Genomic DNA, 26,122 nt, shown 5'->3' on the forward strand with positions numbered 1-26,122 from the left:
AATATATACAAAAGAAACTATTACTGATGTTTTATATCCCACTCCTCTGTTCGTCCAACACCACCACTATAATATACCACAGTCGATGTTAGATAGATCATTAATTCACCATTTTGTTGTGTTTCCTAATTCAATATCAGCATTGATAAACACACATTGTTGCCACACTGCATTTTTCTTTACCTTCTCTGTAAACGATAAATCTGCTTGTTTATTTTGATATACGTCATAAGCATAAAACACGCAAATAGAAGCACGTTGTCTAGACATATGAGTAGGGCCATCAATTATGACATCCTAAATAACACTTTTATCTTTCTAGAAAAAAGTTTAACTAACTCAATCACACAATCTAGAAAAAGACGCATATGTCAAACATTCATTTTCATGAACACGTGATGGGAAAATGTACATAAACAGCCCTTCTCTACTCCCAAGACCCTAAAGTTCTTCACTTTGTTACTCGCTCGAGTTCCTCCAGGTCTTCCCCTTGTGCTTGACGTCCCAGTCTTCCTCCTACCTCTATTCCACAATCAACAACTTAGATATAATCCAAAAATTCATCAAGAAATAAAAATAATTGCACCACTAAATCATGAATTGTGCTTCAGGTCAAGTGCAAGGTGAAAGTGCCAGTGCATGCAACAGGTGCACATTAGAGCAATATACACATGCTCCAAGAGACACAAAACATGAAAGCTTTGTTATCCCAAAAAAATGAAACACTGCTTCCAGATATAAAAAAATACCACAAGTTTTATCTTATATCTAAGAATACGTTCATCCAGATTTTGATTTTATACCATTGGAAGTATCTAACGAGACTCTCCAACTGAAGATATTCTCACCAAGCCTGTGTTATATCTAAAGAAGTTTATGAGGTATCATGGAGATGCATCTAAAATTATCATAACAACAGTTTAAGTTCCTCTAGATTTTGATTTCATACCACTGAAACCTATCTTACACGAAACTGGAAGTATAAAATACATACTAATCAGACATGTGCTGACAAAGAAGTTGATGATATATCCAAGAGATGCAAATGTACCAGATTAGAAAGCCAATGCGTATGAGTATGATATGTTCTTGCAGCTCGCTTTCTGTAGCATTCAGTCCATGGGAGACGACCCAGGACATCCTTGACAACGAGGGTATTCCATTGGAAAATGGTGAGCTAGGAGTCGACCGGGAGAACTTGAGAGGTGAGGGGACTGAAGAGTTGGGAGTTAGGAGGACAGAGGGCCTGCGCAAGGCCTGGGGAGAAGCTGCACATATCTTTATCACCAATGATGGAGGCGCGCGAGACAAGAGTCGAAGGCCGCTTCACCATGCCCATCACTATTGTCCTCCCAACCTGCAGGCGATGAGCTCCTTGAGAAGGACCTCCTTAGATCTCCTTGTTGTGCTGCACCGGGGCGAGACGATAGTCGACGGAGACGATGACGGAAGGAACTACAATGGCGAGGGAGGCTGTGAAGAGTAGTATAGCAGTGGTGTGGACAGGAAATCGCCACCGTAGAAGAAGACAACAAGGAGCATCATACCTGGGTCCAACGCGGCGAGGGGCGGTAGAGGCAGGCGGAGATGCTCGCCGTGAGGTTAAGGATGACATTCTTGGAGGCCACACCGGAGTGGAGGGTGGCATGGTCTTGTGCCATCGAAGCAATCAGCGTGGCAGTGGTGAACTGGCAATGGATAGAACTTGTGAGGGGATCGTGGGCTCTTGGCATGCGTGGGTGGGAAGTGGACAGTTTTTCTCCTGGTTTTTTTTGGGCGGTCCTGCTGTTCCGTGAGATTTTTCTTGCGGGACATGGAGCGGATGACGTATCAACCATACCTGCCATCACCACCGCATGTTCCCAACCTATACACATCTTCATAATGTAAAAACATCCATAATTTACCTGTGGATTATTCAAATTGAAGATAAATACATTGTGGTCAGTGCCAATGACCATTAGAGGATAACTAAGTGAGAGGGCATACCAGCGCTCAGAAAGTTGCTGAACATGTGTTGGCTGAGCTTATCAAGGTCCCAGTACCTTAATGAACAGAAGGTTAGAGGGATTTTATTTATAGTAATCATGTTAATAAATAGGTTTTATAGGCCATTGTGTTTGTATGTATGTCATCATTAGGTAAACAAAGTTCATGGTGCTTAGATATAATGCATCTGAGTCAACATTTCAATAATATGGCCTCATGACACAATCTATCACATGCAATGTAACACATGACAATACCATATTGAGTCACAAGTCACAACTAATTCCGTAAAAATCAATGTAACTTCAAGTTTGTGTACATTTGATCACCTCAAACTCTTATTCTAGCTCCCACTGACAAGATTCATTGTGAACCCAAGAATTGGTACTAACCTGTGAAATGTGGATATCAGCAAAATTATCTGAAAGAGAGCAGAAAAGAATCACGAGCTTCAGCTATGAATTAAGTTAGGCATGCAAATGCTAGTGAGGAGAAGTCAAAACAAAGAAACCTTTAAGATATTTACCTTCTCAAGCAACATAGTGCAAGTCCTTGGCTACTGGTTCACTCTTTACCTGGATTAATTATATCAATGAATGCTCTTCTATGGTGAAATGCCCCACGTCATGTATGTATTTTCTGCCCTGCAACCTTCTTCCGGATTATGTAACACTATTGTTCGATCAATAGAGGAAAAATGTCATTCACTTAGTTATGAATTATTACGAGTATATTATAGTAGAGATTTATATTTTTGCACATGAGACAGTATATGTTGTTCTAATATTGTGAATTTAGATAGATGCATATGTGTATTGATGCTTCTGGCACTTTGTGCTCTGAAATGATTCTGTTTAATCAAAAATCATAGGTAAGTCACCCGTTGACGCAACTGAAATTAGGGAACAGTGGCGTCTTCACAATTATCATGTTATTATAGGATCTGTCAACTCAAAAAAGTGGAAATAGTGGGAGATGTTCCTATTTGAGAAACTGAATTTTTACCTGCGATGAAACTGCTGAAGAATTGCATGGTGAGCAGAACCGAGGGCCACACATCGAATCTGAAGGGAAAGTTTTAGAAAATGATATAAGTCACATGCCTTCGACACCCTATAACATAGCAGAGCAAAATAAGTAACAAGTGGAAGTCTCAATCTCATGTTTTCTTTTCCCATGTTCTAAGCACAACTGCACAAACATCATGTTCTCTACAATACTCACAAACTAATTGTGATTTATCAGTATTCAACAAGTTCTTTGAACATGACAATTGTATGACAACACATTGCGAAGTCAATTCCATGCAAAAGATTTTAAAGCAGACGGCTGAAAAGATTCATAAAAACGTGACCACCTATAGCACCTTATATACTGGAGACTATAATTCAAACAAACGGAAAGGAACCATCAGGGCAGCAGAACTCTAATCTTAGTATCATATGACCCGATCAATCTGGGGTCAATCCAGAATTGACAGATTTCCAGGATGCAAAGGGAACTCTCCTATTCCGATCTGAACCGCTACTAAGCTGCAGGTTGTCCTGCTGCTGGCTTGGGCTTGCGCCAGCTATAGTTTCAGTCGACCTGAAAATTTAGTAGATCCTACAAATCGAAACAAAAACAAGGGCGTACAGAAATTGGAAATTTATACTGTCTAAAACCAGCAGAGGCCGACGCGGCCATGGCCCTTGTCCCGGCTGTTCCTAGTGATGTAGTCTGATGCGGGTCGCTGATCTCAATTGATCGAGGCAGTGTCGGCCTTGGCGAACAGGTGGAGGTGGCTTCCCTCACGGAGCCCACGACAGCCTTCTCGCCACTGCTTCTCGAGGCGCGGTCGGCAGTCCCCCTGCGATGCAGCCGCGCAAGGCGACGACGGTGGTGCCCGGAGGCCAGCGGCGGTTCAGGCGCGTAACGAGGCGGAGAGAGGGATCTGTGTTGGAGGATTTTGGCTCAGTGTTCAGTTTTCACTTTTCACTGAGGAGTCGTGCGTGGGTGCTATAACCGTCTCTGTTTTTTTTTCTTCATTCACCATTATCGTGTTGGTTTTCTTGACGGGTGTGCACGGTTCGGCGAGAAGAAACCGATTTCATTTTCGTGCGACTGGGAAGGACCGGACGACGTACCACGGGACACCACCTCTAGCCATTTAATATAGTAGAGATTTATATTTTTGCACATGAGACAGTATATGTTGTTCTAATATTGTGAATTTAGATAGATGCATATGTGTATTGATGCTTCTGGCACTTTGTGCTCTGAAATGATTCTGTTTAATCAAAAATCATAGGTAAGTCACCCGTTGACGCAACTGAAATTAGGGAACAGTGGCGTCTTCACAATTATCATGTTATTATAGGATCTGTCAACTCAAAAAAGTGGAAATAGTGGGAGATGTTCCTATTTGAGAAACTGAATTTTTACCTGCGATGAAACTGCTGAAGAATTGCATGGTGAGCAGAACCGAGGGCCACACATCGAATCTGAAGGGAAAGTTTTAGAAAATGATATAAGTCACATGCCTTCGACACCCTATAACATAGCAGAGCAAAATAAGTAACAAGTGGAAGTCTCAATCTCATGTTTTCTTTTCCCATGTTCTAAGCACAACTGCACAAACATCATGTTCTCTACAATACTCACAAACTAATTGTGATTTATCAGTATTCAACAAGTTCTTTGAACATGACAATTGTATGACAACACATTGCGAAGTCAATTCCATGCAAAAGATTTTAAAGCAGACGGCTGAAAAGATTCATAAAAACGTGACCACCTATAGCACCTTATATACTGGAGACTATAATTCAAACAAACGGAAAGGAACCATCAGGGCAGCAGAACTCTAATCTTAGTATCATATGACCCGATCAATCTGGGGTCAATCCAGAATTGACAGATTTCCAGGATGCAAAGGGAACTCTCCTATTCCGATCTGAACCGCTACTAAGCTGCAGGTTGTCCTGCTGCTGGCTTGGGCTTGCGCCAGCTATAGTTTCAGTCGACCTGAAAATTTAGTAGATCCTACAAATCGAAACAAAAACAAGGGCGTACAGAAATTGGAAATTTATACTGTCTAAAACCAGCAGAGGCCGACGCGGCCATGGCCCTTGTCCCGGCTGTTCCTAGTGATGTAGTCTGATGCGGGTCGCTGATCTCAATTGATCGAGGCAGTGTCGGCCTTGGCGAACAGGTGGAGGTGGCTTCCCTCACGGAGCCCACGACAGCCTTCTCGCCACTGCTTCTCGAGGCGCGGTCGGCAGTCCCCCTGCGATGCAGCCGCGCAAGGCGACGACGGTGGTGCCCGGAGGCCAGCGGCGGTTCAGGCGCGTAACGAGGCGGAGAGAGGGATCTGTGTTGGAGGATTTTGGCTCAGTGTTCAGTTTTCACTTTTCACTGAGGAGTCGTGCGTGGGTGCTATAACCGTCTCTGTTTTTTTTTCTTCATTCACCATTATCGTGTTGGTTTTCTTGACGGGTGCGCACGGTTCGGCGAGAAGAAACCGATTTCATTTTCGTGCGACTGGGAAGGACCGGACGACGTACCACGGGACACCACCTCTAGCCATTTAATATAGTAGAGATGAGGGAAGACCATCAGTACGGCCGTGATCAGCCTTCCGATTGATAAGCCCTATTTCTGGATTACTGACGAGTGGGTGACAGAATGCCAGAAGCGCTATTTCTGGACTATAACTTACGACTGTCCTAATGCTTACTTGCAAGATGTAGTGGATAGTGTATGAACTACTATTTCTAGAAAAAGAACATATTAATATATCTCACATTTTTTACATATGATCTTCTGAATCTTCTCATGCGTATATCATCCATCTGAAGTTGTAAGCAGTCTATGTATTCTTCATCATCTTGTAAAATTTGCATAGAGAAATATTTAACGTGTTGATCTAATGTCACTTACAAATGACCGGTGAGATTGAAGCGGGAATTAATCGGGTGCAATGGGGGCACTTTCCTACCCTCCCTAGAGCCGTCAGATGGACAAGCTCACAATGCACGACTAAGAGCTAAGTAGACCAAACCGTGGTGTTTATCAATACATTGCATATATGTTATTTCAACGCAAAACTTTGTAAAATATGACCAAGTAAATAGATAAAATACCAATATAAACAATATCAAATAAATATTATTAGAACCACCAACGAAAGTAATTTCATGTACGAAAGGAAATTACATGCACATTTTCCTTTAGAACAACCAATATAAAACATTTTTTTAGAACCACCACGTAAACTAATTTATAGTGTTATCACATGTATAAGTAACATATTTAATCATTTTTTTGTGGGCGCATGACTACTATGCTAATTCAGAAATGTCACATTAATAACCAGTGTGTCCTATATACATGATATGAGATCGGTATATATAAATGAGAGGAAATCTTTACAAAGTAACATGAGAACATTTACCGGTTCATTGGCTTCCTTCTAACGATGATAAATTCATTTCACGTAAATTATATAAGGTAATTGGTTTTGTCCCATTCAAAGAAACAAACTTCACCTGCCATTGCCTAAGTGGAACCTAATTGTTACATTAGCATAGAGGTTACGATGTCAACCTTATATACATACTTATCCAATATCACATACAACCAGTCATCTTGCTCGTGATGTAAACTTTAGTTCTACGCGATGATTTGTTATGATGTACAAAGGACATGTATGTTCATTGGTATGTTTTTCCCCGAACGACATAATAATAATTCGGCCAAAAATTAAACATAAAATTATATTTCCCGCACAAGCGGGTTGTATATTTAGCTTTGAATTTACAGTGACTATAGAACAGCATAATTTCCTGCTGTGGAGTGTAAGTATCCTTAAAAATATCAATTTATCGAACATAAAATTTGAACACACCAAAAGTGATGCTCTCATATTTGCGATGGTTGCTCTGCTTTTTTTTTTTGAAATGGGGGTAAACCCTAGCCTCTACATCAATCGATGCACACAACTTTGATGGCTGCTCTGCTAGTTAACCATAACAAAAAGTTGGCGCTCTTGATGACTTGGCATAATTGACTTGGACAATTCACCCCGTACATGAACCGTACTCAACCGGAATAACCATTTCATCAACGCCTTAATCCTCCGAGACAACAGGCCTCCTCTGCGGCGTAGAATTGTTCGTTACCTGCTCTAAATTTGTTCTGTAGTCGATGTTACGAGGCATGCGTTCCATATAAGTTTGTGTCAGGAATTTTGACAGGTTGCTCCCACTTGTCATCTACTGTTCTCTGGATAAACAGAATGAGTTTCCAAATAAGGACTTGGTTTGGCGGATGATGCTATGCATACTGGCATGTACCTCTGGACGATTTAGCAGGCAAAAACGAGAGCTACGTACGCTACAATCACCCCGCGCGTCACCCATCCTACCATTATTTAAGCACCCCATAATGCCCTGTTTCCCTCCAGGAGAAGGACGTGCCCTGCTCATCGCTGCCTGCCCTCAACCAGTGAGCCATCACCGCCCTACCCCTACCAAGAAATCAATGGCGAGCAACGGGCACATCGCTGAGAAGGACCCGCTCAACTGGGGCGCTGCGGCGGCCGAGCTCACCGGCAGCCACCTCGACGAGGTCAAGCGCATGGTGGCGCTGTTCCGCGAGCCTGTCGTCAAGATCGTTGGCGCCGGCCTAAGCGTCGGCCAGGTGGCTGCCGTCGCCCGGGGCAAGGATGCTTCCGGCGTCACCGTAGAGCTCGATGAAGAGGCCCGACCCCGCGTGAAGGCATGCAGCGAGTGGATCGTGGACTCCGTGATCAACGGAGGCGACTTCTACGGGGTCACTACAGGCTTCGGCGGCACCTCCCACCGTCGCACCAAGGACGGCCACGCCCTCCAAGTTGAGCTCGTCAGGTACTAACATAAAAACTTTGTTCCTACAAGGACTGTATATCCTGTGGGTGCAGGGAAAATGCAATATACACACATAGTAGTACCAATATGTAGTTTGCATCAATTTTGTTGTCAAAATGCAGCAGCAGTGCTTTCATTAATTAAGAGGACTAAACTAGATACAAGTGAACCTGAGTAAAATGAATATGGTGCGTAGCTAAAAGAATAACAACATGGAGCTAAAATACCAATGTGTATTCTACCTTTATCTTTCTTGTCAACTACATGTAACCATTTCTTAAATATATTGATACTATTAGTCGAAGGTGAAATATTATAGTCAATTACACAACACACAAAACAATACAAGCAAAAGGGCAAGAAAGAAACAAGTGCTATATAGTCTCCCTATTTCACAAAAGCATCATTAATTTCTTACAGCAGCCTTGCCAAAAAAAAAAAAGCCAAATTATACTTTTTGAATAACACTTTATTCTTCACGGATAACATGATTTTTTTAGTTGGATTTTCAACTTTCACAGATACGTTTGTAGAAATATAGTATGACCATTCATAATATTCACATACATAGATTAGATGGTATAATGTGGCCGTAAGCTTCCAGGTAAAACTATCAGGACACTAGTATGGTCGTTCGCCATCTTTGTAGTATCATCGTTTTGCCAAACAAAATTGATCTGAAAAGTCTAGTCTATTTCTCACCCATTTGGGTATCTTAGAAAAAAACAACAAAAACATCGGCATATTTGTTAGAATGGAACTTGTCAAAACAAGTTAATCTTCATATGAGTAACTTGCTCTGCTAGCAACCTAGCTTCCCGACAAGCCAGGTCACGAGTGCATTCAATTCAGCATTTCGGAGTTCATTTGTTGTGTGTACCCATTAAAGAGTTGATCATAGACAACTACATTCCATCCAAAAGGAAAAAACTCTATATGTTACATTGGTGGAGTATCCTTTTGCACGTGTGATTACTATTATCCCATTACATATGATCTGACTGCACAAGTGCCTCAGCACAGAAAAAAAATACTATAGCTCAAGAATATCCTCTGGACCAAATTAATCGGCTTAGCTCAATAATATGTTGGATAATTAGGCACAATTTCCATGATTAATTCCAGAATATTAAGCATGACGACAGTAACTACTAACATGTGAAACTCGAACATACTAGATGTAGTGATCAACATGAACAGTAGCATAGCAAACAATACAACATCCATCGCTAAACAGATCGAGATATGTCGCACGTACCGATCTGGTGGAGGTGGCGGTGGAGGTGTAGCAGATGATGTCGCAGCAGTAACGTTGTTGATGACAACGTTGTTGACGACAGGGACGACGGGTCGAAGTAGATGGCGTTGAAGACGACGGTAGGCAGCACCGCCCGACTTGGACGGAAGGCGACCCGTGATGAAGAGCTTGAGCAGTCGCGCAGAGCGCTTCCCAAAAACCTAATTCGCCCTCTCCCGTACAGGATCGCAAGGACGAGCGGTTCCGGAGACCTGCTCTCCCGTTCGCCGATGCACGTCGGCGCGCGGGATGGAGTAGGCTACGATGGCGGCGCAAGCAGAGAGAGGTGGAAACCCTAACTCGTGTATTGGATGTGTTTCTGCGGTAGCCGGGCAGGAGATTATAAACCCTAGGCAACGTGGGCCACGCCCACGTCGCACGAACGTTTCGAGTCGGTTACAGATAGCCCACGATCCGGGAGCGACCCGAACCGACTAACTGCGACGCGTCCGTCTAGGACTCTGTTCGTTTTCCTGAGCTGCAAAAAGTAAGGAAAGTCTCGGCTCGAGGCTCAATCCACTCACCACGAGCGCGGCGCGCGTCGTGTCGTGACGTGTCGTGTCGAGTCGAGACGAGCGAGGAGGAGGAGGAGCGCGCGTGTAGCACTCCTATTCTCACTCACTTACTAATGGTGGAACAACCCACCTTATAAGGTGGTCTAACTTCCTCCCAACTTTCCATGTGGGACTAAACTTCCCACCTCTTGCCACTCCCTAGTGAGCTGCCACCAACTTGGGCTCAAACTCACAAGGCTGCCACTAAGTGGGCTTTGAGATTTATAGGGAAAATCTGAAATCTAGTATGGGCCACCAAATGTGGGCCCAATATTTCAACAATCCCCCACCAGATCTCAAATCCCCATTTAGAGATTTATCAATACTCGCTGCTTGTTTATATACCAGTGTTTCAGCGGAGACTGTTAAGTTGAACTTCCGCCTAGAACCTTAAGCTACATCCATTCACACTTGAACAATGGACTAAGCCTTGAATTGCAAGTTTTGCGTGAACAGGGTTTCACTCAAAGTCATGACCAGTACATGGCTGCCAGTAGCCTACCCCGCGGGTGAAGCATATGCGTCATACTTCATGGTCTCTTCATGAGTTTACTAGAGATCACCCAAATCTCATAGATCGCGACGTTTAACAATCGGACTCATATAGGTGTGTTATTTCAAGAATGCTCTGTAGGACAGCACCTTTGCTAAAATAGCCAACATAAACACATTAAGGCTTGTTGCCAACCTGCCTTACAGCAATTGAGAGTTGTGCATCTTCACATAGAGAGGGTTTCATAATACTCTCCTCAATTAAACCACTAGTTTGTTCTTCCCAGGTCCTAATTCACGGGATCTCCGATCACACAGTATGGGTTAACACTATGGCATAACATCAACGGGTCTCAAACCCATCTCCTCGATGCACTTTCTATCACATTACGTGATAGTCCCTTTGTAAAGGGATCTGCCAGGTTTTTGTCTGTTTGAATATATGTAACAGTTATTACTCCGGAGTTTCGCAATTTCCTGACAGACTTCAAACGTCTCTTGACGTGTCTTGATGACTTCGCGTTATCCTTAGAATTGTTCACCTTGACAATTACAGTTTGATTGTCACAATTCAAAAGGATTGCCGGAACAGGTTTTTCAACCACAGGCAAGTCCATCAAGAGCTCACGCAACCATTCTGATTCAACAGTGGTTGTGTCTAAAGCAGTAAGTTCTGCTTCCATAGTTGACCTCGTCAATATGGTTTGCTTGCAAGATCTCCATGACACTGCGCCACCACCAAAGGTAAATACATACCCACTTGTGGCATACAGATCAGCTACATCTGAGATCCAATTCGAATCACTATATCCTTCAAGCACAGCTGGGTGCCCTGAATAGTGAATCCCATAACTCATTGTACCACATAGGTAGCGCATGACCCTATCAAGTGCATGCCAATGATCAGTACCCGGGTTTGACATGAACCTACTCAACTTGGTAACAGCAAAAGAGATGTCGGGTCTAGTCGCGCTTGCTAAATACATGAGTGAGCCAACGATCTGAGAATATCTCAATTGATCTATGGCAATCCTCCGGTTCTTGCGTAGTGTCACACTGGGATCATAAGGTGTTGAAGAAGGCTTGCTATCAATATAGCCGAACCGGCTCAAGATCTTCTCAACATAATGGGATTGCGTTAGAGTAATCCCACTCTCGTTCTTAATCAGCTTGATGTTCAGAATCACATCAGCTTCTCCCAGATCTTTCATATCAAAGCTCTTTGACAAGAAAGACTTGACCTCGTGTATTACTTTCATGTTTGTACCAAAGATCAGAATATCATCCACATACAAACATAGTATAACACCTTCGCCCCCACCATGGCGATAGTAAACGCACTTGTCAGCCTCATTGACAACAAAGCCTACAGAAGTTAAAGTTCACAAACTTCTCATGCCATTGCTTAGGTGCTTGTTTCGGGCCATATAAAGATTTCAGCAACTTGCACACCTTTCTTTCTTCACCTTTTACTACAAACCCATCAAAGCTGATCCATATAGATTTCCTCTTCCAACTCTCCATTAAGGAAAGCTGTCTTTACGTCCATTTGATGAACGATAAGACCATAGGAGGCAGCCATGGATAGTAGTACTCGAATGGTGGTAAGTCTAGCGACAGGTGAATAGGTGTCGAAGTAATCTTCGCCTTCTCTCTGTGTGTAGCCTTTCGCTACAAGCCGCGCCTTGTACTTTTCAATAGTACCATCAGGTCTTAGCTTCTTCTTGAACACCCATTTGCAGCCCACAGGCTTGCATCCATGGGGTCGTTCTGATAGCTCCCAAGTTCCATTAGAAAGAATCGAGTCCATCTCGTTATGGACAGCTTCTTTCCAGTCATCTGCATCTGGAGATGCATATGCCTCTGCAATGGATGTGGGAGTATCATCCACAAGGTACACAATGAAATCATCACCAAAGGATTTTTCAATCCTTCGTCTCTTGCTCCGTTTAGGAGCTTCATTGTCATCCTTCTCAGTAACATTCTCATGTGATTGTTCAAAATACTCATTAGATGTACTGGACTCAGGAATTATCTCAGTAGAAATTCTAGCAATGCTATGCATATCTTTCATAGGAAACATATTCTCAAAAAATGTTGCATCACGAGATTCCATAATAGTATCAACATGCATATCAGGTACCTCGGATTGAACTACTAAAAATCTATATCCTACACTCCGAGGAGCATAACCTAGAAAGATACAATCCACTGTCTTTGGTCCAAGTTTGCGCTTCTTAGTAATTGGAATATTGACTTTCGCCAAACATCCCCATGTGCGCAAATACGAAAGTGATGGTTTTCTCCCAGTCCACTCCTCGTAAGGGGTTTTATCTTTATTCTTGTTAGGAACTCTATTCAGACATGACATGAAGTCAACAAAGCCTCCCCCACCATGCCTTTGATAAACCAAATAGTGGCTAACATGGAATTCACCAAGTCAGTCAGCGTGCGGTTTTTCCTCTCGGCAACCCCGTTTGATTGGGGTGAATAGGGAGGCGTCCTCTCATGAATAATACCATGTTCCTCACAGAGTTAATCAAAGATTTTAGGAAAATATTCGCCACCACGATCCGACCTAAGACGCTTGATTTTTCTCTCTAGTTGATTTTCAACTTCAGCCTTATAAATTTTAAAGTAGTCTAAAGCTTCATCTTTAGTTCGCAACAAATAAACATAGCAAAATCTAGTCGCATCATCAATCAATGTCATGAAATATCTCTTTCCACCTTTTGTCAACACACCATTCATCTCGCATAGATCAGAATGTATGAGTTCTAGAGGTGCCAGGTTTCTCTCCTCGGCCGCCTTGTGAGGCTTCCGAGGTTGCTTTGATTGCACACAACTATGGCACTTAGAACCTTTGGCAATGGTGAAATTCGGAATTAAACTTAAACTGGATAGCCGAGACATTAAACCAAAATTAATGTGACATAAACGAGAATGCCAAACACTGGTATCATCACTAACATTGCCACATATATGGTTCACAGACTTATTACTGAAATCAGAAAGCGAAAAGCGGAACAAGCCTCCGCACTCATAGCCTTTACCAATAAATTGTCCAAACTTGGAAACAACTACTTTATTCGACTCTAAAACAACCTTAAACCCATCTCTGCATAGAAGGGAGCCGCTAACGAGATTCTTGTTCATAGTAGGGACATGCTGCACGTTCCTCAGCTGCACGATCTTCCCCGAAGTGAACTTCAGATCTACCGTGCCAACACCACGAACAGAAGCATGTGACCCATTCCCCATCAAGACGGAAGAATCCCGGGCGACCTGGTAAGAAGTGAACATGGATATGTCAGCACACACATGAACATTAGCACCTGTATCAATCCACCAACATGGAGATTGAAATACCGAAAGAACAGTAAAGAGATTACCGTACCCATCAGCATTGCTAGCGGTCACCGTGTTGACTTGCCTCGCCTTTTTCTTGCGGTCTGCCCTCTCTGGATAGTCCTTAGAAAAGTGGCCAGTCTCTCCACATGTAAAGCAAAGACAGACCGCTTTGTTTATCATCTACTTCTTCTAGAAGGGTGTAGTCGACATCGGCTTATTGAAGGAGGGCGTGTTATTCCCTTTGTTCTTGCTTGTAGGGTTTCTTCGCACCATGTTGGCGCTAGATCGACCCTCTCCTTTCTCGTATTATCCTTAGCTCCGAGCTTTCTCCTCAACATCAAGAGATGCTATCAGATTTTCAACTCGATATCTCCTGTCTCTTGTGTTTGAGAGTTGTGGCAAAGTTCCTCCATGAAGGGGGCAACTTAGCGATGATGCATCCAGCCACAAACTTGTCAGGTAAGGCACACTTAAGGAGTTCAAGCTCTTTCGCAATGCACTGTATCTCATGAGCTTGTTTGACTACAGAACGGTTGTTAACCATCCTGATGTCATGGAAGTTCTCCATGATGTACAGTTCACTGCCTGCATCGGTTGCACCGAACTTAGCATTCAGTGCCTCCTAGAGCTCTTTACCGTCTGTTATGTGCATGTACACATCACACAGACGATCAGCAAGAATACTCAGAACGCATCCGACGAAGAGAGTATTGTTTTCCTTGAACTTGTTCTGATCTTGGTCAGATATAGTTCCTTCAGGTAAACCATCGCAACTTCGAACACTTTCGGATGAGTAAGCCAGAGCATGGCCTTATACTGCCACCTCTTAAAGTGCACACCGGTAAACTTATCCGGCCTCAGTGCATCGGAAAAACCAGCCATTGTTAACTCAGGAAATTGCCTACAATTAGGTTTTTGGATTGTTGGATAATTAGGCACAATTTCCATGATTAATTCCAGAATATTAAGCATGACGACAGTAACTACTAACATGTGAAACTCGAACATACTAGATGTAGTGATCAACATGAACAGTAGCATAGCAAACAGTACAACATCCATCGCTAAACAGATCGAGATATGTCGCACGTACCGATCTGGTGGAGGTGGCGGTGGAGGTGTAGCAGATGATGTCGCAGCAGTAACGTTGTTGATGACAACGTTGTTGACGACAGGGACGACGGGTCGAAGTAGATGGCGTTGAAGACGACGGTAGGCAGCACCGCCCGACTTGGACGGAAGGCGACCCGTGATGAAGAGCTTGAGCAGTCGCGCAGAGCGCTTCCCAAAAACCTAATTCGCCCTCTCCCGTACAGGATCGCAAGGACGAGCGGTTCCGGAGACCTGCTCTCCCGTTCGCCGATGCACGTCGGCGCGCGGGATGGAGTAGGCTACGATGGCGGCGCAAGCAGAGAGAGGTGGAAACCCTAACTCGTGTATTGGATGTGTTTCTGCGGTAGCCGGGCAGGAGATTATAAACCCTAGGCAACGTGGGCCACGCCCACGTCGCACGAACGTCTCGGCTCGAGGCTCAATCCACTCACCACGAGCGCGGCGCGGCGCGTCGTGACGTGTCGAGTCGAGTCGAGTCGAGTCGAGTCGAGTCGAGCGAGCGTGGAGGAGGAGGAGCGCGCGTGTAGCACTCCTATTCTCACTCACTTACTAGTGGTGGAACAACCCACCTTATAAGGTGGTCTAACTTCCTCCCAACTTTCCATGTGGGACTAAACTTCCCACCTCTTGCCACTCCCTAGTGAGCTGCCACCAACTTGGGCTCAAACTCACAAGGCTGCCACTAAGTGGGCTTTGAGATTTATAGGGAAAATCTGAAATCTAGTATGGGCCACCAAATGTGGGCCCAATATTTCAACATAATACAGGTTAGACTGAACATTATATACAGTTGCACCAATTAATTTAAAACTATAGCTGGGAATGACCAAGGATGTCAATTTGACCAACGTGTACCAGTATCCGTGAGCACCATACTACATGAACAGGGTATGAGCACACTTATATACCCATTTGTTGTACATGTACCCTATCCGTTAAGTCAAGAGTAAGCCACTTGTATAGCCTTGTACCTCCGGGAATACTCTTGTACCGCGGGTACACCCTACATGTTTATTGTCAATTTGTCATGTGACACGTCTACTCTTATTGACTTATAAATTAGAGTATAAGATTGAGATTTCTTGTGTACTATTTTATCTACCCGTTGGATACCCAATGGGTACGGATATATGTCTGGTATGGGTAAAATTTACTGCTGGTGGGTACATGTAACAGTAAAACCTGTTGAATATACACCATGGCTATGGTATTGCTGCTCGCCCTCTCTACCCTAACCATACCCTACCATTGTCATCCTTAGAACTAACCTTGTTCTTCCACGCAGGCATCTGATTGCTGGCATATTCGGCATCGGCAGCGAGCACGAGCTGCCATCAGAGGTAACACGTGCGTCCATGCTCGTGCGCATTAACACACTACTCCAAGGCTATTCTGGTATACGTTTCGAGATTTTGGAGGCCCTCACGAAGCTCATCAACAAGGGAGTAAACCCGAGGATCCCCCTCCGGGGCAGCATCACCGCGTGTGGCGATGTCGTCCCGCTTGCTTATATCGCCGGTGTCCTCACCGGACGCCCCAACGCGCAGGCTATTACCGTTGACGGCAGGAAGGTGGATGCTGCGGAGGCATTCGAGATCGCTGGGATAGATGGGGGATTCTTTAAGCTGAACCCCAAGGAGGGGCTCGCAATTGCCAACGGCACGGCCGTGGGCTCCGCCCTTGCAGCCATGGTGTTGTACGACTGCAATGTCCTCGCCGTCCTATCTGAGATTTTGTCCGCGGTGTTCTGTGAGGTTATGTACGGCAAGCCGGAGTACGCCGACCACCTGATCCACAAACTGAAGCATCACCCAGGCTCGATTGAGGCCGCTGCTATCATGGAGCACATCCTGGCTGGCAGCCTCTTCATGATCCATGCAAAGAAGGTAAACAATTTGGACCCGCTCCTCAAGCCGAAGCAGGATAGGTACGCGTTGCGGACGGCGCCGCAGTGGCTCGGCCCGCAGATCGAGGTCATTCGGGCAGCTACAAAGTCCATTGAGCGCGAGGTGAACTCCGTTAATGATAACCCTGTCATTGACCTCCAGCGTGGCAAGGTGCTGCATTGCGGTAATTTCCAGGGAACACCGATCGGCGTGTCCATGGACAACACCCGTCTTGCCATCGCCAACATTGGAAAGCTCATGTTCGCGCAGTTCTCAGAGCTCGTGAATGAGTTCTACAACAATGGGCTTACGTCTAACCTGGCTGGGAGCCGCAACCCGAGCTTGGACTACGGTCTCAAGGGCACGGAGATCGCCATGGCCTCGTACTGCTCTGAGCTCCAGTACCTTGCCAACCCGGTGACCACCCATGTCCAGAGCGCGGAGCAGCACAACCAGGGGGTGAACTCTCTCGGTCTTATCTCCGCCAGGAAGACCGCGGAAGCGGTGGACATGCTAAAGCTCATGTGTGCGACGTACATGGTGGCGCTTTGCCAGGCGGTCGACCTCCGCCACCTGGAGGAGAACATAAAGAGCTCTGTCGTCAAGTGTGTGGCACAGATTGCCGAGAAGGTGCTCGACGCGCCCGACAGCGAGAGGAAGCTCATGGCCGCCATTGATCGTGTGGCCGTGTTCAGCTACGCCGACGACCCGTGCTGCGACCACTACCCACTAATGCAGAAGCTGCGCAGCGTGCTCCTTGAGCATGCCCTCGTTAGCAGGTGCAATGACAAAGAAGTGTTGTCGAAGATCAGCAAGTTGCAAGAGGAGCTTGGGTCGGAGCTGCCACGTGAGATCGAGGCTGCGCGCACGGCCGTGGAGAAGGGCACCGCGCCGATCCCCAACCTGATCAAGGGGAGCAGGTCGTTCCCACTCTACCAGTTTGTTCGTGAGGAACTCGGTTGCGTGTTCCTGACCGGGGAGAAGCTCCTGGGGCCCGGCGAAGAGTGTGACAAGGTGTTCGTGGGGATCAGCCAGGGCAGGCACATAGACCCCATGCTCGAGTGCCTTAAGGAGTGGAACGGCGAGCCTCTGCCCATCAACTAACTACGTGTATATCCGTTCTAGCTATCTCCATAAGTGTCGGTGTTTGAATAAGTGAATTGTACCATCCTTCACGCTGTCGGGTACATTGGATGTATTGTGTGTTTTGGGAGTTATTAATTTTCAGTCGACGAAAATTAACATCATTCCTTCTCAGGTAAGGTCATTAAATTTCAGTTGTACCTGTATTGTAATTCATGACTAGCACAAATTACAAATCAATCTAATGAATCGAGGCATCTTTTCACTTGCAACTTATGGAGTCGATCTAGAATTAGCAAAACTGTTTTTAGCACGAGACTCTTGTGTTCTTGAGACGTGTATTTTTCTTTTAATCAGGTGTATCGTCGTTGGGCTAGTAATTAATTTTTGGAATTTATATTCTGGGGAAATCAGTTCCCTTATTTTGGCGACTGTCTTTTCTTACTCCCTATTAGATGTGGAGTTTGTAAAGAAAGGGATTTCCGTACTGTCGCAGGTATGCATATGCTTGTGATAATATTGAACCAAAGAGTACTGCTAATCTGGTCAACTCACCGTGGTGAATCTTTTCCACTACGGGGATGGGATTAGAGATTAGAGGGTGTTGTCTGACATGGCGACATGGCATAAATGAGTGAAGTTTTTTTTTAAACAGAGACAAAGCTTTGCCTCATTCTATCCGGGAGAAGTTTTACATAGTAGCAAAGTAAGACATTACAACACGCCTATTCTCGCGGAACCAAATCACTCACAGGCTTGGCGCCTGCGGCGACATAAGACTAGTCACAATGGGAAGTATCATACACTAGTATCATGCACATGATACTAGTTTATGATACTAAACCCACAATGCATAGTATCATAAGATAGTATCATAGTATCATCGTATTTAATGTTTTATAGAATCTCAATGTAAATGTGTGTACATGATGTGTTTGCCATTAAGTTTTTTAGTTTTACGTGCTATGATACCGTATCATATTATGATACCACTCTCATCTCTCACCTCATTAATTGGTGTGTCACATCAGATTTTTGCCAACATGGCATGCATGATACTACTTATAAGACTAGTCACAATGCATAGTATCATATAGAAGTATCATGTGTATGATACTACTACATGTTACTATCTCCACAATGCATGGTATCATATACTAGTATCATAGTCTCCATATATTAATTGTTTTGTAGAATCTCAATGCAAATATATGTACAAGATTTACTTGACATTATTTTTTCTAGTAGTATGTGCTATGATACAGTATCTACCTATGATACTAGCACCCTCTCTCTCATCCTTAATTGCACTGCCACATCAGCATTTTGCATGCATGGAATGCATGATACTACCTATGATACTCCCATTGTGGGTAGTCTAATACTCCCATTGTGCTAGTCTAATACTACCTATGATACTCCCCGACGCTGCCTCTTCGCCTATATATTTCTTCGTATCGGAAAACCCTAGTACCGAGAGCCAAAATACGAGAAAAGTTCCAGAGACGCCGTCGCCGTCAACCCCATCTCGGGGGGTTCTGAAGATCTCCTCCGACACCCTACCGGAGAGGGGAATCATCACCGGAGGGCTCTACATCACCATGCCCGCCTCCGGATTGATGCGTGAGTAGTTCATCCTTGGACTATGGGTCCATAATAGTAGCTAGATGGTTGTCTTATCCTATTATGTCATCATGTTTAGATCTTGTGAGCTGCCTATCATGATCAAGATCATCTATTTGTAATGCTACATGTTGTGTTTGTTGGGATCCGATGAGTATGGAATACTATGTCAAGTTGATTATCGATCTATCATATATGTGTTGTTTATGATCTTGCATGCTCTCCGTTGCTAGTAGAGGCTCTGGTCAAGTTGATACTTGTAACTCCAAGAGGGGGTATTTATGCTAGATAGTGGGTTCATGCCTCCATTGAATCTGGGACAGTGACAGAAAGTTCTAAGGTTGTGGATGTGTTGTTGCCACTAGGGATAAAACATCAATGCTTTGTCTAAGGATATTTGTATTGTTTACATTACGCACAGTACTTAATGCAATTGTCTGTTGTTTGCAACTTAATACTGGAAGGGGTGCGGATGCTAACCCGAAGGTGGACTTTTTAGGCATAGATGCATGCTGGATGGCGGTCTATGTTCTTTGTCGTAATGCCCTAAGTAAATCTCATAGTAGTCATCATGATATGCATGTGCATTTTTATGCCCTCTCTATTTGTCAATTGCCCAACTGTAATTTGTTCACCCAACATGTTATTTATCTTATTGGAGAGACACCACTAGTGAACTGTGGACCCCGGTCCATTCTTTTACATCTGAAATACAACCTACTGCAATCATTGTTCTCTGTTGTTCTTTGCAAGCAAACATCATTCTCCACACCATACGTTTAATCTTTTGTTTTCAGCAAGCCGGTGAGATTGACAACCTCACTGTTAAGTTGGGGCAAAGTAGTTTGATTGTGTTGTGCAGGTTCCACGTTGGCGCTGGAATCCCTGGTGTTGCGTCGCACTACACTCATTCACCAAAAACCTTCATGTGGCCTTCATATCCTACTGGTTCGATAACCTTGGTTTCTTACTGAGGGAAAACTCGCTGCTGTATGCATCATACCTACCTCTTGTGGTTCCCAACGGACGTGTGCTTTACCGTCACAAGCAGCTACTTTGCTGGCGCCGTCGCCGGGGAGGAATCAACACTCCATCAAGCCCCGTCACGCGCCATCAAACACTTTTCTGGCGTCGCTGCCGGGGAGATCAAGACACGCTGCAAGGGGAGTCTCTCACACCCAATCTCTTTACTTTGTTTATTGTCTTGCTTTATTTTATTTTCTGTCTTGTTTGCTTTCTTTATATCAAAAACACAAAAAATTAGTTACTTGTTTTACTTTATTTAATTCGGTTTTGCTTTATTTATTTTTATTATTGCTAAAATGAGTAGTCCTGAAGTTGAAGTTCGTTCGTTTAAGCAACAAGGGGGAGAAAGTTTTAAAGATGCTTGGTATATAATTAGTGATGCTCATCATAGGTGCACTAAGAAACACTCCACTATTATCCTCCTTAGGAACTTTTATGTTGGTATCTCTAGCTGGAATAGGTATGTTCTTGATACTCTTACAGGGGGTAATTTCCTAGGTACTCCTGCTTTAGAAGCTAGTTGCATTATTGAGAGTCTAGTTGGAATACCACCTGTTAATGAAGCTAAAATTGAAATCTCTCTTGAGAATGTCATGAAAAAGTTGGAGGCCATAGAGAAAAATCTTCCAAGTGTTGAGACTAAATTGGGAATATTACTTGATAATACTGATAAACTTGATAAATCTCTAGGAGGAATTAACGAAAGAATTGTTGTCTTAGAAACTTGTGCTATCCATGATAATCAAACCCATAGGATTGGTGAACTTGAAGAAGCTATGGGAACCTTGGGTTCAACTTTTTATTCTCTTAAGTTTAAGGAGAAAGCTTATGTGGGTAAGGAGCAAAAGTTCATGTATGTCTCTAAGATGCCTAAGCCAAAGAATCATTATGAGCTTAAAATTGATAAAACCCTTAGTAGCACTATGGGAAATTTAGATAATGGACCATATAAGATACCTATTGCGACAAGTTCTATTTTTAAGGAAAATCATGATGTTGATGCTTCTTCTCTTGATGTCACTTGATTTTCACTTTCTGCGCCTAGCTGAAAGGCGTTAAAGAAAAGCGCTTATGGGATACAACCCATTATTTTATTTCTGCAATTTTTGTTTTATATTTGAGTCAAGGTGCTTGTTACTACTATAGCAATACATTTTTATCTTTACTTTATTGCATTGTTGTGCCAAGTAAAGTCTTTGATAGAAATTTGATACTAGATTTGAATTTCTGCGCAGAAACAGATTTTTAGCTGTCACAAATTTGAGCTGTTCTCTCTGTAGGAAAATCGTAAAATCTTGAAAAAAATTCGTGAGTAATCCTCAGATATGTACGCAACTTTCATTCAATTTGAGCTTTTTCATCTGAGCATGTTAAGTGCCTCGAATAAATTCTTCTTTACGGACTGTTCTGTTTTGACAGATTCTGCCTTTTATTTCGCATTGCCTCTTTCACTGTTTTTGAGTGGATTTCTTTGCTCCATTAAATTTCAGTAACGGGTAATGTCTAGAAGTGTTGAGAATGATTGTGTCCTTTCTGAACATGTGAATTTTTGATTATGCACTAACCCTCTAATGAGATTGTTTTGAGTTTGGTGTGAAGGAAGTTTTCAAGGATCAAGAGAGGAGGATGATATAATATGATCAAGAAGAGTGAAAAATCTAAGCTTGGGGATTCCCCCGTGGTTCATCCCTGCATATTTCAAGAAGACTCAAGCATCTAAGCTTGGGGATGCCCAAGGCATCCCCTTCTTCATCAATAACTTATCAGGTCACCTCTAGTGAAACTATATTTTAATTCCGTCACATCTTATGTGCTTTACTTGGAGCGTCTGTGTGCTTTTATTTTCGTTTTGTTATTTTCACTCTCTGAATAAATTCGGATCCTAACATGCTTGTGTGGGAGAGAGACACACTCCGCTTTTTCATTTGAACACCGGTGTTCTTCATTTTACTTTTAATGTTCATGGCGAAAGCTGAAAGCCGCTGCATTTATTGCTATTTGGTTGGAAACAGAAAATGCTTCATGTGGTAATTGGTATATTATCTTGAATAATTTGATACTTGGCAATTGTTTTGAGCTCTCAAGTAGATCATGTTTAAGCTCTTGCATCATGTAGTTTAAACCTATTAGTGGAGAACTACCGTAGAGCTTGTTCAAATTTGGTTTGCATGATTGGTCTCTCTAAGGTCTAGATATTTTCTGGTAAAAGTGTTTGAGCAACAAGGAAGATAGTGTAGAGTCTTATAATGCTTGCAATATGTCTTATGTAAGTTTTGATGTACCGGTTCATACTTGTGTTGCTTCAAACAACCTTGCTAGCCAAAGCCTTGTACTGAGAGGGAATGCTTCTCGTGCATCCAAAACCTTGAGCCAAAACCTATGCCATTTGTGTCCACCATAACTACCTACTATGTGGTATTTTTCTGCCATTCCAAGTAAATACTTCATGTGCTACCTTTAAACAATTCAAAAGTTATTATCTCTTATTTGTGTCAATGTTTTATAGCTCATGAGGAAGTATGTGGTGTTTTATCTTTCAATCTTGTTGGGCAGACTTTCACCAATGGACTAGTGGCACATCCGCTTATCCAATAATTTTGCAAAAAGAGCTGGCAACGGGGTTCCCAGCCCCAATTAATTAACTTTCATTAATAATTCTCTTCACATGTTTTGCCCTGATTCATCAGTAAGCAACTTAATTTTGCAAATAGACACTCCTCCATGGTATGTGAAATGTTGGAAGGCACCCGATGACATGGGCATACCCTTCGGGTACCCATTATTAGTATACCTGGCTCGGCCCAAGATGGAGAAGACCAAATATGGAGAAGGCCCAACAAGGCAACCCGAAGAAGTAGTCGACTAGGACTCTTGTAAAACCCTAAGCTGGTTGCATATATAAAGCTAGCCAGGGCACCCGAAATAAGGAGGACAACAGAGAGACAGAATATAGACAACATAGCTCCGCCTACGGCGGCACCCTGTAAACATACATATGTTCATATAGTGGATTGCTAGCAGCACGTAGGGATCCTCCACCGAGGGGACCCGAAGCTGGGTACGTCGTGTGCCTAATCTCGTCCCCGGAATCTCCATCGTCGCTCTCTCCCGAAACCCAAGTCTACAATACGTAGGCATTGCCGAGGTGATCCCTCGTCAATTGGCGCCGTCTGTGGGAATCGCGGCGGTCGGATTTTGTTATCCGGGCGGGATCTTTCTCTACGTTATCATCAAGTTCATCATCGGTTGATTCGTATTCAGCGGCGTCTTCAAACTCGTCGCGGTTCCGTGCAGTGCGGAGGCTTCATAGCCTTGGACCATACAGATCAAATCTGAATTTTTTGGCATGTCTATTTTTCTCAAATCAACGATGAAGCAATGGGCCGCAAGTAGATGTGTCTCTTCCAGCCTTCCAGGGCCAGCAACAAAGCAATATCGCAGCAATCGATAAAGTGGCCATGGAGCAAGTCAAATCGTTTCAGTATACCTCAAGAGATTGATTGGTGGCAGGCCATGGATTCAATGTGATTATCAGCACCCTAATCAGAAGAAATCACGTCCATCTACGACAGGGGTGGAGCCAGCTGTATGGAAGATTTGCCTCCTGCTGCTTGTCTTGGACGGAAATCGCTGCTGTTGAGGACTGAACATGGAACCGATCGCAAGATCCTGCTGTTGAATAACTGCCTTGTTCGGCTATTCTAAAATCGCGGGAACCTTTGCAAAGTTGAGATCGTGCGGAGTTGTGGCAGAGGCGGCAGTAACACCAGCGCACCACGATAGAGCACAAGCCTAAAGCAACAACCAATGTCGTGGTGGCCGGCGACGAGACGAAGCTGCGACCTACAAGGCCATGAGCTGCAGTAAAAACCTGTGGCACTAGCAGCTCTAATCCAGCTCTTCATTGTGATGTTTCTGGACAAGGAAAAAAGAAGAGGAGATCGATCGTTGCAGCCGACATAATTATAAAGGGAATACATGTTTGCCGATACCAACACTGGCCGAAATTTTACCTGATTGGACCAGCCAGCGCGCCTCTCGCGGTCACAAATTCGCAGCCGATATGAAGATCAGTTCATCAGCGACGAAATATCAGGTGCTATATTTTCAATTAATTATTACTTGCAAAATTCATTTGGCCACATATTTTCGGTCCGTACTATTATTTGCACGCAGAATTTTTGCGCCGCAATATACCTGCAGATTGAAACAAAGCTTCGACTGCTCTACTCGGTCGACCGTGCCCGCCATGGCGCACTCGTCTTACTCGGGGGTTCGCTCGCCATGGACCCGACATCACGGATCCGATATATTCGGGTGCTCGCACGTCCTCTTCATCAACTATTTACGGCCACATAACTATTTCGACTGCGCCCGCCGCATGGACTATCTTTGGTGGCGAAACTATTTCGACTGCGCCCTATTCATCAACTACTTCCGGTCAGAAACCGCGCAACTTCATCGACCGCGTCCGTCGCACGACTTGCTTCAGCGACGACTCCATCGCACCCGATAAAAAAGCTAAGTGTTCCTCTTCTGAGACTCAATTATTATTAACTTTCGTCACACCCGAATACTCGCGGGCTGCAACATTGCATCATTACAGCAAAGTCACCCGACATCCGGGACTGCGCCATTACTTCGTTACCACAAATATACTCGGTTACTTGGTAAATTTCTTTTCTTCGGCTCCGGATATATCTTCTCCGGCTAAGTGGAATTATTTTCTCCGGCTTCTTGAAATTATTCGGCTTAGTGGATTTCTTCGGCTCAGTGGATTTATTTTCTCCGGCTTACTGGATTTATTTCTTCGGGTCAGTGAATTTATTCGGATTCATCTATATGGATATTGCTAGTTTACTCCTATACAATATTACCCGATGTGTTTCCGGGTCAATGGATTCACATTCTATGATTATTACTGAATTCTTCGGGTCAATGGATTCATCCTCTATAATATCAAGGGACTCACCTTCTATGGTTATTACTGGATTCTTCGGGTCAATGGATTCATGCTCTATGATATCAGCGGATTCATCTTTAATATATGCTTTATATTTAATGGCGTAATCTTCAATATGGATTCATTTCAAATACTTCATCTTGGATTCATCTTCATGGACTCATATTATATTATTGACAATGGCTTCATCCTAAGTGGCTTCACCTTATATGACGCCGTGACTCCGTTAACTTCTTTCGACATCATGGCTAAATACTCGTGGGCTCAATCATGACTTCGCCTCGAGTAACAACTGTGACAAGGCGTCTAAACAACAATCATGATATCGCCCCAACAGTGCTCGGGGGCTTGGCTATTTCTTCATCAACAATATGGCGGCATTTACTTTCGTTATTTGGTGGGTTTTACTTCAGCTCGACTTCTTCTCGGCACTCGAAGACTTCATCGCATCGACTCCATCGTGCCCAAAAAGCTAAGTGTTCTTTTATTTTGCACAAAGTTGATTATCGTTTACTTTCGTCGCACCCGACACTTGGGGGCTGCGCGGTATATATTCACTCTACATATCATCGAATCTGAGCATCTAACACCGCATGCGAAAAAGAGAGTCAAGGAAAAGATAGAAAAAGTTTGTTTATTTGTGCAGGAGAAAGTAAAATTCAAAGTATATAAAAGAGCACCCGACGAAATCTTTTTCAGGGAGGAACCCGACGAAATCAAAAGAGAACCCGACGAAATCTTGAGAGAACCCGACGAAATTGTCTTCAAAAGAGAACCCGACGAAATCTTATTCAGGGAGGTCCCGAAGAATTATATTCAAGGAGGTCCCGAAAAATTATCTTCAAGGAGGTCCCGAA

At 43.8% G+C, this 26,122-nt stretch overlaps 2 protein-coding genes across 20 annotated transcripts; one reads left to right on the forward strand and one right to left on the reverse strand.

Annotated features, from left to right (window-relative positions):
- Positions 1 to 369: 369 nt before the first annotated feature.
- Positions 370 to 4,012, reverse strand: LOC127300266 (uncharacterized). Of its 19 annotated transcripts, XM_051330362.2 has the most exons (7): positions 2,995 to 4,012; positions 2,516 to 2,661; positions 2,382 to 2,410; positions 1,990 to 2,045; positions 1,548 to 1,867; positions 1,052 to 1,455; positions 370 to 522 (listed from the first exon to the last, which is right to left on the reverse strand). In XM_051330362.2, exons 2-6 carry the CDS (start codon positions 2,528 to 2,530, stop codon positions 1,342 to 1,344), a joined length of 534 nt encoding a protein of 177 aa, XP_051186322.1. In that variant the 5' UTR covers positions 2,531 to 2,661; positions 2,995 to 4,012; the 3' UTR covers positions 370 to 522; positions 1,052 to 1,341. The 19 variants fall into 19 exon arrangements, 1 of the variants encoding a protein (XP_051186322.1); XR_007851061.2 differs by lacking the exon at positions 2,382 to 2,410 and adding an exon at positions 2,319 to 2,381 and having other exon boundaries at positions 1,052 to 1,907; positions 2,565 to 2,661; positions 2,995 to 4,011; XR_007851056.1 differs by having other exon boundaries at positions 1,052 to 1,907; positions 2,995 to 4,011.
- Positions 4,013 to 7,259: 3,247 nt separating this feature from the next.
- LOC127300268 (phenylalanine ammonia-lyase-like) lies at positions 7,260 to 17,925 on the forward strand. The gene is made up of 2 exons (XM_051330369.1): positions 7,260 to 7,877; positions 15,970 to 17,925. Exons 1-2 carry the CDS (start codon positions 7,300 to 7,302, stop codon positions 17,672 to 17,674), a joined length of 2,283 nt encoding a protein of 760 aa, XP_051186329.1. The 5' UTR covers positions 7,260 to 7,299; the 3' UTR covers positions 17,675 to 17,925.
- The last annotated feature ends 8,197 nt before the right edge of the window (positions 17,926 to 26,122 follow it).

Source organism: Lolium perenne, chromosome 5 (genome assembly GCF_019359855.2).
Source record: "Lolium perenne isolate Kyuss_39 chromosome 5, Kyuss_2.0, whole genome shotgun sequence".
Classification (NCBI taxonomy): domain Eukaryota; kingdom Viridiplantae; phylum Streptophyta; class Magnoliopsida; order Poales; family Poaceae; genus Lolium; species Lolium perenne.

Bases quoted from the DNA above. Each gene is read 5' to 3' on its own strand.
- LOC127300266 (XM_051330362.2), bottom strand. The intron at 2,046-2,381 runs GTTAGTACCAAT...CTGTTCATTAAG, and splicing joins CTGATATCCACATTTCACAG to GTACTGGGACCTTGATAAGC. The intron at 1,456-1,547 runs GTATGATGCTCC...TCGCCATTGTAG, and splicing joins CCTCGCCGCGTTGGACCCAG to TTCCTTCCGTCATCGTCTCC.
- LOC127300268 (XM_051330369.1), top strand. From the start codon at position 7,300: ATGATGCTATGCATACTGGCATGTACCTCTGGACGATTTAGCAGGCAA. The intron at 7,878-15,969 runs GTACTAACATAA...TCTTCCACGCAG, and splicing joins CTCCAAGTTGAGCTCGTCAG to GCATCTGATTGCTGGCATAT.